The 15,388-nt window shown below is 52.5% G+C and overlaps 2 protein-coding genes across 5 annotated transcripts in view; both read left to right on the top strand.

The window, feature by feature from the left end:
• LOC122381237 overlaps nucleotides 1-15,313 on the top strand; it is a 30,787-nt gene extending 15,474 nt beyond the window's left edge. For 3 of the 4 annotated variants that reach the window (XM_043365192.1, XM_043365189.1, XM_043365190.1), the window contains exons 2-7: nucleotides 8,083-8,404; nucleotides 9,181-9,315; nucleotides 9,773-9,828; nucleotides 10,105-10,183; nucleotides 13,654-13,782; nucleotides 14,419-15,313. In XM_043365192.1, coding sequence (XP_043221127.1) covers nucleotides 8,261-8,404; nucleotides 9,181-9,315; nucleotides 9,773-9,828; nucleotides 10,105-10,183; nucleotides 13,654-13,782; nucleotides 14,419-14,628 — 753 coding nt within the window. In that variant the 5' untranslated portion in view covers nucleotides 8,083-8,260 and the 3' untranslated portion in view covers nucleotides 14,629-15,313. Of the gene's footprint in view, nucleotides 1-8,060; nucleotides 8,405-9,180; nucleotides 9,316-9,772; nucleotides 9,829-10,104; nucleotides 10,184-13,653; nucleotides 13,783-14,418 lie in introns of all 4 variants that reach the window. The other variant, XM_043365191.1, reaches the window with a different exon arrangement.
• On the top strand, nucleotides 720-2,795 carry LOC122381250. Its single transcript, XM_043365212.1, has one exon. The coding sequence runs from the start codon at nucleotides 720-722 to the stop codon at nucleotides 2,793-2,795; it is 2,076 nt and encodes a 691-aa protein (XP_043221147.1).
• Nucleotides 15,314-15,388: the final 75 nt, after the last annotated feature.

The raw sequence follows: 15,388 nt of genomic DNA on the forward strand, positions 1-15,388 counted from the left end.
AGAACGACTAAGTTGAAGAACATGCCAAAGGAGTAAATAAATGATAGGAGGGCAGCGATCAACGGATGTTGCCAATAGGTAGAAGGGCTGCGATCCACAGGAGGGCGCTAATAGGTAGAAGAGCCCCGATCAACATCCCGAGTTTCGACAGTAGGGCACCGATAGGTAGGAAGTTGGCGAGCAGCAGGAGGGCGCCAATGGATAGAAGGGCAGCGATCAACAGGAGGGCACCAATCGATCAACAATCAACAGGAGGGCGCCACCAGGTAAGAGGGTGGCGAGGAACAGGAGAGCACCAATAGGAGGGTGGCGAACGCCATTCAGCGGAACGCCATCTGCTGGAGGTGCTGAACTGGAGCTGGCGCACCGGGGAGGTTCCCGCGTCATGGAGGGCGGCGGAAATAGTCGCTATTCCCAAGAAAGGGAAACCGCCCAACGAGACCGGCAGCTACAGACCGATCAGCTTGCTAAGCTGTATCGGAAAGCTCGCTGAACGACTCGTGCAGCATCGCCTCCAACACTGGCTCGAGCGCGCCGGAAAGCTGAACCGAAACCAGGCCGGTTTTCGGAGGGGCCACTCTACACTGGACCAGCTAGCCCGAGTCACCCAGACCATCTTTGACGGTTTCGAGTCCAAGAAACCGCAGCGAGCCATCCTCGTCCTCCTGGACTACGCGCGAGCGTACGACCGGGTGTGGCGGGATGCGCTGTACGCTAAGATGCGGCGACTGGGTGTGCCGGGTTGCGCCACACGCTGGATCAGGGCCCTACTCAGCGACCGGCGCGCTAGAGTGAGATGGGGCACGTCAGCCTCCCGGTGGCGGGTCTTCCAGGAGGGCCTGCCGCAGGGCAGCGTGCTCGCCCCTCTCCTCTGGCTCATCTACTGCAACGACATCGACGACCAACTCCGGGCCGGAGACTCGAGCCCAACGGTCTCCCTCTTCGCGGATGATGTGGCCCTTCTCGCGACGGGCCGCTCTCTGCAGGAGTGTGCGGACAGGCTCCAACCGGCCCTGGACGAGGTCAGCCGCTGGGTGAAGACTTGGAAGGTCCAACCTAGTCCATCCAAGTGCGTGATGACCACCTTCACGCTGGACCCCAAGGAGTGCGGCGGCAAGGTCAAGCCCCAGCTCAGCTTCTGCGACCATCCGCTAGGCTACGAGGAGACGCCCACCTTCCTCGGCCTGAAGTTGGACTGCCAGCTGACCTTCGCCGCCCACATCGCCGCCCTCAGAGAGAAGATGGCAAAGCGCCGTGCTTGCCTGTCAGCGATTGCCGGAAGGAGCTGCGGAAGCCACCGTAGCACACTCCGCATCGCCTACAAGAGCTACGTGCGCTCCCTCTTCGACTACGGGGCGGCCATCTACTTCACCCATGCGGCACCGGCTGTCCGCGAGCGCCTGGAGGTAGAGCAGCGGAAATGTGCGCGCCTGATTACCGGCTGCATCAAGCTCACGGATAAGGAGACCCTGGTGGCGGAGGCAGGCCTCCCTCCGCTATCACTCCGTGCCAAGGAGCTAGCAGCCGGCGAGTACGCGCGCATAGTCCGTCTACCTCCGGGAGACCCCGCTCGCAACCTACTGGACAAGACACCACCACCGAGACTCCGCTACCGGGCCCACGAGGCATGGAGGCGCGCGGTGACGTCTGCCGAAGAGGCGGGTCTGCCACCGCCGCCACCGGCAGACGAAGACGCGACCCTCTCATTCAAGCCATGCTTCCGTCGGGTCGGTAGGTGGGTCTGCGACAGGGCGGGCTTGAGCGACCTCCCAGTGGAGCCCCTGGCACTTTACCAGGGCGCACCACCCTGGCACCACTGTGGAGACGCCGTCCGTTTCGTGCTGGACCTGCCGCAGCCCACAAGGAGGACAGACCTGCCGGAAAAGAGAAAGGAGGCGGCGTTAGCGGCGCTGGCCCTCGTCCCCGATCCAGACTGTACCATCTGGTCGGACGGATCCGCCAAGGAAGGCACCATCCAAGGCGGCGGTGGAGCGATCCTGGAGCTTCACCGCGAGGGACGCACAATAGAGTGCGTGGCACCGGCCGGTCGAGTGTGCAGCAGTATGAGGGCGGAGCTGGTGGCAATGACGGAGGCCCTGACGTGTCTCCATGAGCTACCGGCCCCCTCTAAAGCACTCATCAAGAGAGTGCTGCTCTGCACAGACTCCCGGTCGGGGCTCCAGCTACTTAGCCGCGGCCCGGACGACCAACAGTCGGCCATCGGTCAGCGCGTCTGGGGCCTAATAGACGCGCTGACAGCCGCAGGGAAGGATATCACCCTGCACTGGGTCCCGGGCCACGCCGACCTCGCCGGCAACGAGGCAGCCGACCGCCTCGCCAATCAAGCCGCCGCCGACTGCGCTCAAGAGGAGGCCCCGATCGACCTCTCCAGCGCGCGGACAGCCATCCGTCGCTGGACATCGGAGCTGGCCTCCGCAAGGGCGCAGCGGCACCCATATCGAGAACCTACTCCGAGCCACGATGAGCTGGACAGGTGGGGCCAGGCCACCCTGTCCCAGCTTCGCACCGGCTACTGCCCACTGGTGCGAGCCACAGCTCATCGCCTCGGCCTGGTCGAAGACCCGACCTGCCGAGCCTGCGGCGAGGAGGAGGAGGACGTGGAGCACCTCCTGGCCGGGTGCCCTGCACACGTGGCGGCGAGGGCCGGCTTCTGGGGGCACTGTCCGACCCTGGCGGAAGTGCTCTCGGGGCCGGCCCAACACATCATCAGTTATCTGAAGAGAGTGGGGCGGGTGCAGGTCGCCACCGACCCGCCCCCGCCGGCCGCGCCTTAAGGCGCGGTCCGCGACCGCGCAGAAGAGAGAGAGAGGGTGGCGATCAACAAGAGGTCGCCAATAGGTGGGAGGGCGGTCATCAACTGCAAGTCGCCAATGAGCGGAAGGGTGACGATTAAAATGGGGGTGGCAATGGTGAGGAGGGCGCCTTTGCTCAAGAGGATGACACGAACAGGACGGCGTCTGTGCGGAGGGCGCTGGTCAACAGGAAGGTGCCAGTAGATAGGAGGGCGGTGATCAACAGGAGGGTGCCAGTGGTTAGGAGGGCGGCGATCAACACGAGGGCGCCAATAGGAGAAGGGCCCCGATTAGCATTCAACAGGAAGGACTAGGGAACCAATAGGTAGGAGGGCGACACTGAACAAGAGGGTGCCAAAAGGGAGAAAGGCGGCCTTCAAAATTTCACATGAGGGCGCAATAGGTAGAAGAGCGCCAATAATTATGAGGACGCCGATCAGCAGAAGGGCGGCAATGTGTAGCAGGGTGGCGACCTACAGGAGGGCGCCTTCGGGTGAGAGGGCGCTTATTTACAGGACAGCGGCTTACATAGGCGACCACCGTTACGCTTAGAGAGCTACAGCCTACAAATGTGGTTGGAGGGCGCCCGAGGGAGCCCTCCAACCGTATTTGGAGGGCGTATTTGGAATGGGCGTCCTCCGAGGGCGCCCTCCATCCGTATTTTCCCTGTAAACACATTCGCGATTGGAGGGCGCCCTCCAGTCGCGATTGTTTTTCGATTCGATTATATCACAATTGCATTTGCGATTGGAGGGCGCCTTCGGCGCCCTCCAGTCGCAAAGGGCGCCTTCGGCGCCCAAGGGGGGGGGGGGCATGGCCCAGTGGCCCTGCCTACGCCCCTGTAAACACAACATTGTGATTGCTGCGTTTCTCGCGCCGGACGATCCCGCTTTAGCCAGCGACATCTTACCCTTAGCAGGCTTCTAACTGCCATATTTATGGTTGAATTTACTAGCAAATTAATCATACATTCTCACAAATGTATGTTCTTTCGTATAGTGAAAGAAGAAAGAAAATCAGCCGATAACTTTTTGAGTTATCGGCGTGTAAACGCCAGGGCCTCGGCTAACATGTTAACTGGTGGGCCAAATGGCCCACCAGTGACCCGAAATGGCCCACCAGCCTCAAAGATTTGGCCCACCAGTAATTTTCCGAAAAATCTAAGTTTTCACATTTTACATCACGACGTAGGTAACATTGTGATACAGACAGAGACAGAGTCCCTACTACATTGTTGCATTTATTAAAAGTAAGAACTTGATCGTCGTTGCCCGCCTAATACCATCACCATTCCCGGTTTCTTGAGACAGCCGTAGGTTAAGCCTCGGTCACACTTCACCGGATTGGACCAATGGACGAGAAACGGACGGCGTCCGGTGATGTCCGGGGTCCGGGGGATGTCCGTTCGTTTCCGTTGGACGTCCCGGTTTCTCATCCGTTAATATCCGTTTCATGTCCGGTGGTGTCCGGTGTGCTCAACCGGACACCACCGGACATGGAACGGATATTAACGGATGACAAACGGACGTCCAACGGAAACAAACGGACATCACCGGACGCTGACAGTTCTCGACCGTTTCTCGTCCGTTGGTCCAATCTGGTGAAGGCTTTGAATTTTATGCAATAATTGTGAAAGACGTCTGCCTGTCAATTACAGATAGTGTCGGCGGCTTCCTGCCGATCGAGGTCTGCGAGAGTTCTTGCAAGCTTTCCGATCGATCGAGTGGTTGCAGTCACGCAAAAAAAGTCGCTCATATGGCAGATTTGACCACATTTGACCTCATTTGACCTTGAAGATATTGACCTAGGGTCATGAAATTAACATGCAACAGAGTTCCCTAGGGCCCCCACCTACCATCCAAATTTCGTTTTCTAGCTCTAGTGGGAGCTGAGATCTTAGGGGGGGGGGGCGACTCCCCCTCCCACCACTGGGCGTGGTACTCGTACTTGCAACCCAGTTCCACTGCGCGTGTTAACCCGCAATGGGCCGGGGAGGTGTGTTTGAACACCCCTCTGCGGTTTTTCGATGATATCTCAAAAACAGCGGCGCGGAACGCGCTCCGTGCGCAGGTCATGACCTGAGGTCAGCTCTGAGGATATGTTGGCGAAAGAGCGTTAAAAGAGCTATCCAATGCGCTTTTCCGTGGCGCTGTAGCTCTATCGGTTCCCGTCCCGAGTTAGACGTTGGCAGTTTCCAAAATGTTGAAATAACCAACTTTTTACTTTTGGTGACCTCTGGTGAACTGACCTTTGACCTGACCAAATGAAAAGGTCCTGGAGCTGTGAAGGTGCGCACTGCGCATGTTTCGGAATTTTGACCTCACCTCGGGACTTGACCTTTTGGGCTAGGGGGTCAAAAGCTGCACAAAAGACGTGCTATTTAAATGTGCGCATGCATGCCAGGTTCGCCAGGCTGCATGCCGCCGTTTTCAAGATATTCGTGGAAGTCAAGTATGTGGGAAGGCAGATTCCGCCTCCCCTCCGGTGTTGCTCCGGTGCGCCTTATCACCATTGTAACCGTCGTGCTGGAAAAGACTAGCCTGATGTCATATGAAGAAAGCATGATTTCGTTAAAGAAAAGTGTTAAATGTACCACGAACTCGATATTTTCCGCTTAAATCGCATTTAGAAAAGTGCCACCCAGATACCTATTGCCGACTGTGGCGGTCGGGAACTTCTGACCACTTCCAGGTGGCGCTAGTGAGCCTCCATGCGGGAACGACTCGGCGCTGGTGGCGCCGCGCGAGTGGGCCGTCTAGGTACTAATAGAGGTCAATGACAGATAGGTATATAACTAAACATAATCTAACCTGACCTATCTCTATTCTCTACCTACAACCTACCAACCTACAACCTACCAACCTATAACCTACCAACCTACAACCTACCCTACCTACTAGATATGGCAGCAGGGGTGACGTTTGCTAAGAGAATACTCATTAGCTCATAATAATTCAGTGTTTTTTATATAAGATAGGTGATGCATAGTAGGGCTCATTATCCGGAGAGCAGTAGGTTAGAAACCTAAGATTTGTTGACCTCACGGCTCACTTAGACCAACTCTCATGTCAAAGAGATAGGCCTACCCTAGGTAGGTAAGGCGAATGCCCACAATGTAAGGAAGGGAAGTGATTTTCTTGAAAACTAAGCAGTTGAGACATGAGAGTCCAATGAATGTCACTACCCATATCAATATTTTCTCAATTTCTACTGCATCTTGGCTATATCAACTAAATTGTAGTGTTAAGGTCGGATAGCCAATTATGAAGATTAAATCCTAAGAAGTGTTCATGATTGTCACAGCTACTTTGAATAACTGTTTTGAACATTTTGTACTCAATGGCAATTGATAAAAGTGACTGGATGTGCAAACATGTATCTCAAAGTTTTTTTACCTACGTATCGTGTATCAGCACTCAGCAGGGCTGTTAAGTCAACAATTTTTTTATGACTCTAACTCTGACTGACTTCAAAAATAAACTCCGACTCTGACTGTAACCCTGACTCAGGGCATTGCTTTTTAAGTCAATATAATGAAAGAAAGGCTCCTGTCAGTCGTCAAGAGTCCAGAGATATTTCTATCTTGCCTGAAATGACTGCATTTCATGACCTTGCATTGCAAATATAGCTTGCAAATAATATGCGAAACTAAAAGCAGGTTCTAACACAGATGCTGTATTCTGCATTTTTTCAGTGAAAACGCTCGTCCAAAAAGGGGGTATGGGCCCATGCGTCATCAAAATATGATTTTGAAAGGTCAACGAACGTGATAGCGTGAAGCAAACAGGTGTCGGTGTGGCTCAAAGCATGACTTTGAGCCATATCGACTCCGTTTTGGCGACTCCAACTCCGGCTCCGGGTAGAACCGTCGAGTCTGAGCGACTCGTAGCCAAATCTAGTATATGGGAAGGAGTCCACGAATTCGCGCCCAAGGCTGTATGTAGGCTTGCACCGATCGTCAATCCCGCCAAAACTCACTCGTGTTATCAACTTGATTCTGACCGAAAATTGAATGAATTAGCTTGAATTTTCCGACAGATTTAACTCGCTGGACCTATCATTGGTTTTGTTGATACCGAGAGGGAGGGGGTTGGTACTTGGTACACTACGACCCCTCACCGTTTCGCCTCTAATGAAGCCAGAGCCTCGCGGGAAAAAAACGAGCGCGTGCGCCGTTACGAGACGCAGCGATTGGTACGGGGTTTTAAGGTCTCAGGTCAACCGGTGACCTCTGAAGTCAGATAAGTGGCCCGAGGAAGAGGAAGGGGTTCGGTTTTTGGTTTTAGAAAAAAAAAACTTGCTAAAAAATGGCCGCAGAACCGCTAAGGCGCGTCGAATGTTATACTTTTTTGTTCGGGTGACCTGACCTAGACCTCGGCCCTCGGGTCACTGTCAAGGTCAGGTCAGAGCCCCTCAGGTCACGAAGTTCGTCAAAGCAGGTCATATTGCATATCATTCGATCCGGCAGGTCTTCCCGGGTCCATTGGGGGCTTTCCCGAGTCCCGACTCTTTAGCTCAATTTGATTGGGAGTTATTGACGAAAAATTTATGACCCTGGTGACGTCATACATGACGTCACGCAAGGTCATTTATGCAAATGTGAAGCATTGGACCTTACAAGAAGTGCATGAAATCACGATTCTATGTGCTTGAGATAGTTTAAGATTATTCCCGGCGGCAAAATCACAGTTTCCATTTTTTCTCATTGACTTATAATGGTGAGGTCACGTGACCGACCTGACCTCTTGTGATCTTTAGAAAAAATCCGAGATATACAAGTTGTGAGACCTCTGTTGAAGATGCCATCGACTTGTTCGTTCATAAGCCTACCATGATCGTATAAAATGGCTTTATTGTAGATCGAATAGTTTCTGGGATTATATAACAGGAAATGTAAAAGAGCAAAACCTACCACTTGATCTCGCGAGAGCCGTACATATATAATATCCAGTGAGTTGAAAATGTTAATATGTGAGCAATCTTTGGTATCAGTTGAGTTTTATTTGTTACAGTTTGCAGACCACTAGATTTTGAGGTAAAATTGTAAAAGAGCATTTTAACACAGTATGAGCAAATTGTTACAAGTGAGTATATTTTAGTACCCGGAAAACTACATCTTATTGAAAATGGAATCATTGCACCACAGATGAAGTCAAAACTACTATACAGACTGTGAACCACGCTTCACTCTTCCCCTTTCCATTTGGCTCCCATTTTACGCAAGGCAGATGCGATTGTTTTATGAAGTATCGAACACCGTTTGCGACAGGTGCGCACTGCGCAGTCTCCCGTGCTCTGCTCTGCACTCTGTCCAGCGAGTATAAAAGCGGGGCAGCCCGCCAGCGGCAGCTGACCGGTCCGGCACTCTGTCCGCCCCGGTCGGAGGTGTCGCACGGCGCGGAGTGTAGTCGGGTGCGGTCGGCCGGCGCGCTCACGTCGTCACCACGATGGCCGTCCGTCTGCCGCCGCTGGTGACGCTCCTGCTACTGCTGGTGCTCGAGTCTGGTGTCAGAGCCGCCCGACTGGACCTGTTTGATCGCAAGCAGGGCATCCGGATGGGCGTGCCCTCCAACGGCTGTGATGACGGCAAGGTAAGCGACTAGCGAGGGAAGGTTTCCACCGGCAGGATATAAAAATCGGGATAGTAGGAGTACATTGTCTTCGTAGGCGGCGGAACGGGGGGGGGGGGGCACCGTGCCCCCCTTTGATTTTGGCATTTTAACATTAGCCCTATGGGCGTTGCATGGAAAGAATGGGACCAAAAGTCAGCAGTGTCCCCCCCCCCCTTAATTGAAGGTGTTCCGCCGCCACTGACTGTCCTAAGTTACTATCTAACTTGATTTCCCTGAATTCATTTTTTTGTGAATATCATTGTCTATGCTGGATTTTATTTTTAGGTTCTACGTTTCATAAGAAAACATTTCATGTATTATTTATTGCGTTAAGATTTTCATATTTCTCTCAGGGGCAGACTGTCGCGGCGTTCAGCATACATTCTATATATGCTGCGTCCTTCACTGCGCGAACGCACGTATACGTGTCACGTCACCTCCCATCCCGGCTGACCGGTGTCGGCGGCCCGTGTAATGGCGTCCGGCCGGCGGCCTTCGCGCCGTCACTCCTCTCCGCACCGGGCGTGTCGGCCGCCGGAGACGACCTTTAGCGGGGCTCGTCACCGGACGACATGACCCGGGACGCGGGGGAGGGGCGCCGGAATCGCGCACTTTGACCCGGGACGCGGGGGCGCCGGAATTGCGCACTCGGACCGCTGCTGTGGCTGCAGTAAAGGAAACCGCCGCTGATTGGGGGGATGAAGGCACGTCGTCGTTCAGCGTGCATTGCTGATGAGGTCCGGCCGCTGTTCCAGACGGGACTGAGCGTCGACTACAATGGCTCAGCCGTCGAGTACACGTGCTTTCTGCCCAAGTCCAAGCGCTGGAGGGTGGGGCTGAACGTCGTGGAACCGGTTCAACATTGCGACGATTTACCAGATGACTACTATGTAAGTCTCCCACCCCATTTTGTTCATGGTGCTTCACGGTGCTTCATGTCCATGCATATGACAATCAGCTAACCCTGTCTTCCGACAAAATAGGACTCAGAAGATTTAAGATATAGCATCTAATATTTCGTATTTGCACCAATTTTAACACATGCGATGAACTAGGTATTTAACGCTCATATTTGCAATCGTGATGATTTCGTTATAAATAACCCATAGCATAGAAAAATGATCGTAAGCTCACTATTTTGAAAATCTAATCATAACCTAAAGTGAATGAATATATTTCGGAAGCGTTCCTTCTCCAGTTCGAAAATTCGTTCATTTAGCCTAAGTTTACATTTTTCAAAGAAAGTGAGCGGACAGTTATTTTTCCACGCTATTCACTCATGCTGCTCATTTTAGCACTTCGTCACCGTATTATAGATAAATAACCCATGCTTCTTTTTGTCAACAGCCTCAGCACTACTGTATGAACCAATCTCTGGTGTACAAGGATACTATTCCAACTTAGTAAGTACTAAGAAGGTACCTTTGATTATTTATTTCAACGCCGTTTACAATTTTCAACTGGCCCTTTTATTCTATTTCTAACTCTTTCCAAGTTTTACAAAAGGTCATGTTTTGACTGTATCTTTATAATCTGCATTTTATTAAGTTTCATTCAGTTTCTTGTGCCGAAATGGCTGAATCGATTACGTGATAATTGCGAAGTGTTTTGTAGTGAATGTTTTTTTACTGTGAAAAAATTTCTTATTTGTTTTTAAACAATTCTTATTCATTTTACAGCGGAGACCACCGTCCTCTTTGGGGGATATTTGGGGAATACCAGTATCTGCCGCCTCAGCGTTGGCTTCACAACGTCGAGGTAAATATTTTAACCAAAATATCGTCATGGTTGAATATGGACACACTTGACACACCGCCTGAGGCGGCCGCCGTGAGTGACCGAGAGAGAGCGGTGCCGGGCCGACCGAGGCCCGTGCCGGCGGGCCGCTCCCACGCTCTGCTACGACCGGCTGGACAGCTGATCACCGGCGCTGCGCAGACACCCGCCGCCCATCAGCGGCCGCCCAGCCGGACCCGCCGGAGCGCCGGTGAGCGGCCGCCTGACCCACGGTCGCGGTCGGCTCGGTGCGGAGCTGTGGGTGACCCTACACCGGGTGGCGCTCGGGGCCGGCGCGGCGGACAGAAGCGACGCCGTCCCCGCCGCAAGAGGGGAGGCAGGGACTGGCGACGGCACGGCGACATCACAGCCAACTGCCTGCTGTTCGGACAGCTCAATGTCCAATCACTAAAGCCAAAGATTGCCGACCTCCGGATTGACTTGACCGATTACCAGTATGATGTATTAGCGCTGTGTGAAACCTGGCTAACACCTAGTGTACCAAATAGGCTCCTCAATATCGATGGCTACCGGCTGTACAGGTGTGACCGTTCCAACACACGTGGACTAGCCAAGGGACGTGGAGGAGTTGCCCTGCTTAATCGAGACTCGTACCATGTCGAGGTTTTGAAAACTCCTGCGACCGGTGTGCCAAACTCGAATCTTGAAACGTTATGGGCCAAAGTATGCGTTGGGAAGTGTCGTGGTATGATTTATGCATCGGTGTACCGCGTGCCATCAAACACTTCAGCCCAGGTCACTGTAGATTTAGAGGACCTAGAGTATCAGTTGCAGCATATGTTAACTACCTATACTGGGGCTACGGTAGTAATCGCTGGCGATTTAAACTGCTGCCTGTCAAGGTGCGCGGCTGACTCTCCAGGACAGCGACTCCACCGGCTTCTGACAACGTACGGACTGACCATCGGTAACACCCGGCATCCGACCTACCGACCGGCCGGCTCGCTGCTGGATGTAGTAGCGGTCAGCCGTCCCGAGCAGCTGGTGCGCGCCGGTGTGACCCGCTGTCACTACGGCACCCCGCACGACTACACCCGTGTCGTGTTACGGTGCGCCGGCAGGACCAGACCGACCTGCCCGGTCGTGTGGCGCCGACGTCTGGGCCGGATCGATGGCGACAGCTTCAACCGGCAGCTCTACAATGTCGACTGGAGCCCGGTTTTCCGGACACAGCAGACGGAGGAGAAGTGGGAGGCGTTCTGTGGTATCTTCCTCCGCCAGTTGGACACAGTAGCGCCTGTTGCAAAGGTGCAGCAACGAGCGCCCGGGAGCCTGTCTGTCTCAGCACCCACCAGAGACCTGATGGCCCGTCGGAGACAGGCCCTGCGCCCTGGCGGTGACCGAGAAGACTACAAGGAGCTGAACCGCCTGTGCCGCGCGGCTGTTCGGAAAGACCAGCAGAACCACATTCAGCAGGAGCTGGCCAAGGCGGGACCCAGTAAAGTCTGGAGGGTACTTCGGCCCATTATTGGCAACAAGAAGGAAGTGTCGGTGCCCAATGCCACGCCGGATGCACTAAACGACTACTACGTAAACATCGGGCCAAGCACAGCTGCAAGCGTCCCCCAGCCTGCAACGCCAGTGCCGATCAGGCTGCCGCGTGTCACCACCAGCGGGTTCAGACCGCAGCCGATTGACATCGAGTCACTGGGCCAGCTCCTGATGCACATGAAGCCGTCCAATTCAACTGGTATTGACGGGGTTAGTGTCAGCATGTTCCAAAAGTTCTACTGGGGCATGGGTCACGTCCTCCTGGATATCCTGAACTCCAGCCTCACCACCAACAGCGTGCCCAGCCCGTGGAAACACGCAATGGTAACACCGATTCCCAAAGGACAGGGACCATCTGAGCCAGCAAACACCCGGCCGATTTCCATCCTACCGGCAGTGGCAAAAGTTGTCGAACGAGTCGTACAGCGCCAGCTGGTTCAGTACATGGAGGTGAACCGGCTGTTGTCTGCCACCCAGCACGGCTACCGTCGCGGACACAGCACCGAAACGGCACTCGGTGTTATATCAGACCGTGTGCTGGAAGCGATGGATGCTGGAGAGGTATCGATACTGGTGCTATTAGACCTGTCAAAATGCTTTGATGTGGTGCCGCACCGCAGGCTGTTGGACAAACTCGCGCTGTACGGGGTGGAAACGGAGTGGTTTGCGGACTACCTCAGCGGCCACACGCAGCAAGTGCAGATGCCCAGCGGCGACGGTGGATACGTACGATCCGGTGTGAAGCCGAACACGATCGGCGTGTACCAGGGCGGATCACTTAGCTGCACATTGTATACGGTGTTTGCAAATGAAATGTATCTGTATCTACCTGCCAATGTCACGATGGTCCAGTTCGCTGACGACACCCAGCTCCTTGTAAGCGGCAAAAAGCGCGACTTGCCACAGGTGATAGAACGAATGGAACAGGCTCTTGAGTGTTTGTACCAATGGTTCTGTACCAACTCAATGAAGCTTAATGCAGCTAAGACGCAAGTTGTCGTGCTTGGAACTCCTGCTATGCTCCGAGGACTGCCGTCTGTCACACTAAATGCGATGGGTACTGTGATTCCAGATTCTAGAGTCGTCAAAAACTTAGGAGTGATTATGGACAACCATTTGAAGTTCAATGATCATGTCGATCATATCACTGCTAAATGTACCGGCGTCCTTATCGGTCTGATGCATGCCAAACATGTTATACCAAAGGTATCTCTGTCAGTGATAGTAGAAGCGCTTGTGAACTCACTCATCAGGTACTGCATATCAGTGTACGGCACGTGTGGAGTCACTCAGCTTCATCGCGTGCAGAGACTTTTAAACTTTGGTGCTCGTGTCATTAGCGGTCGTCGTAAATACCACCATATTAGCGATGTACTCCGCGACCTGCAGTGGCTGAATGCACCTAGCCTTGTTAAGTACCACCGGATCTGTGTGGTGCACACGCTCGCTACGACGGGCAAGCCCGAAGTTCTCGCAGAAACTATCGGTCGCACCGTGCACCACTCGTACCAGACACGTGCTGCGGGCAACCACATGTTGCCGAGAATTCGCACTGAAGCTGGTCGACAGCGGCTCTGCTACGACACTGTGCGCGAGTATGACCGCTTACCGTTCGATGTCACCGCTCGCAACTTTCGACACCAGCTCAAAAAGCACATTTTTATGGAGCAGTCTGCGATGTCTAGTTAGTTTCAGTTGAGCACTGTGTCTTGAACCTTGTGTATTTACATATTTGACGTATTGCAATGAAAAGCCATGTTCCATGGATTTGCTGTGAATAAAGTATCTGTATCTGTATCTGTATCTGGACTTGAGGGCAAATTGAAATTATATGTGTCAATACTGTACTATTAAACGTTTTTTTTTTTTGCCATGCCTGTAAGCTTTTTGTATTGTATTGTATTGTCTACCTTTTTCTGAGGAGCAAATCACGTTTTCAGCACGGCTCTGTGATAATGCTGTACCATCCGTGTGCCGACTACCGGGAGGTCGACAGGCTAAAGGGCCTTGTGCGGGGCTGCATCCGAAAACACATCATTACACCGTACCCCAAGCTTTCGCTGCTCCGGGTGAGTTTCTGGAACGAAGGGAATAAGTGGAATTGTAATTTTGGGTCCGATGACTCGGTGCAGTTTTTTTTCTTTTCGCCGCACTTACAAAGCTGATTGTTCCCAGTTGTTAGAGTCACTTTTGAAATTATGATGCGATGATAGGAGGGAGAAGCTAGTCGTGAAAGTTGGATATACTTGCCTTTCACGTGGGCTTTTTTTTACGTTTTACGTAAACTTATACTCGTTTAATTTAGTTCGGCGTGAATTAGCGATCAGATGTTCCAGTATCGTGCTGGAACAGGTGTTCTGGTATCGGTGGAATATAGATTGGGCAGTGCTGAAATCCGCCGATAGTGGCGGGATGATTAGACTGAAATTTAGTGGCCAGTTGGGTAACGTTTGGTGATAGTTATATTTTTATCAGATTACGGAGAGGACAGTTTGATTAACATTCGGGGATAATTTTCGACTACCTAAACAGGAAAGTGGAGCAGGGTTTATCCACTGCCTGTATCGGGCAATTCATAGGAAACAATTGTCATATCTTCCTGAGCTGTACTGCTATGATGTACGTATGTTTCATTAGCCGTATGTTGTTCGAAAAGCGTTCACGGCACTGCGTTATAAATGACCAGCCCTGAACGCATGTTTCAGCCGCTGGCGCTGGTGGCCTGGGGCTGTCGTCTGGAGATGTCACACGTGGACCCAGCTACCGTGCGGTCCTTCATCAGGGAGAAAGGACTGAAGGGGCCTGAGGGCGACCTGCCGAAGCAGGGACAGTATGACTTCATGCTTCTGCAGCGAGCAGAGCCGCCTGCCGGCTCCGATATCAATGATTCGGTGCTCTGTCCGAACCAGCCGTAATAACACCTGTGTAACAGAAGGGCGCCATGCGCTGTAATCGTTACAATGGATTATCCGGCCTGAGCCGACAGACAGGCGTTCTGTCGCCGCCGGAATGGTGGTGGGGAACCATAGATATACAGACTGTCTATGTGGGGAACACTGGCTGTTCAACGACGCGTGTGCAGTCGGAGCACGAAGGTAGTGCCGGTTGTGTTGATAATGTCGTACCTTGTGTAACCAAAGTTCCAATAGTTGTTAGTCATATACTATATATTCTGTATTTTTGCATAATTTTATATGTTTGGTGCTTAACGAGACAGCGTCCAGCGTCTGGTTCCTTATCTCCGTCCATGGTTTTTATGTTCATCGCCGTTCGGTATACTATTTTGGCGTTTTGCTTAGCTGCGTATTTACACTATTAAGTATGTGGATTTCCAATCCAAGTTGTTTGTCGAGCATTTCAGCTCGTATTCTACTTATCTTAGGTTATTAGAGGTTTCATCCTGAAGGTGTTCTAACGTCATTGTGACGGACTGGTTGTGGTTGTCGAAATATTTTATTTTTATGTCACGGTAGGTATGTGATATGCTATGGCGGCTGTTGGCTTATATTGAAGTGTTCCGCTTCGTTTACTGCTAAGCGAATGGTATTTACATTTGCTATTTTGACCATTGACCTAAAATAGCATAAGCCTTTCATAAGATTTTGTGGTTTTCTTGTGTCCAAGATGCTATCAATAAAGATCTCAGGACATTATGCCACTTTTGGTGTAACTCCA

The sequence above is a fragment of the Amphibalanus amphitrite genome, unplaced genomic scaffold (genome assembly GCF_019059575.1).
Source record: "Amphibalanus amphitrite isolate SeventyFive unplaced genomic scaffold, NRLGWU_Aamphi_draft 000116F_arrow, whole genome shotgun sequence".
Lineage (NCBI taxonomy): Eukaryota > Metazoa > Arthropoda > Thecostraca > Balanomorpha > Balanidae > Amphibalanus > Amphibalanus amphitrite.

Coding starts and splice junctions, on each gene's coding strand:
- LOC122381250 (XM_043365212.1), top strand. CDS start 720: ATGCGGCGACTGGGTGTGCCGGGTTGCGCCACACGCTGGATCAGGGCC.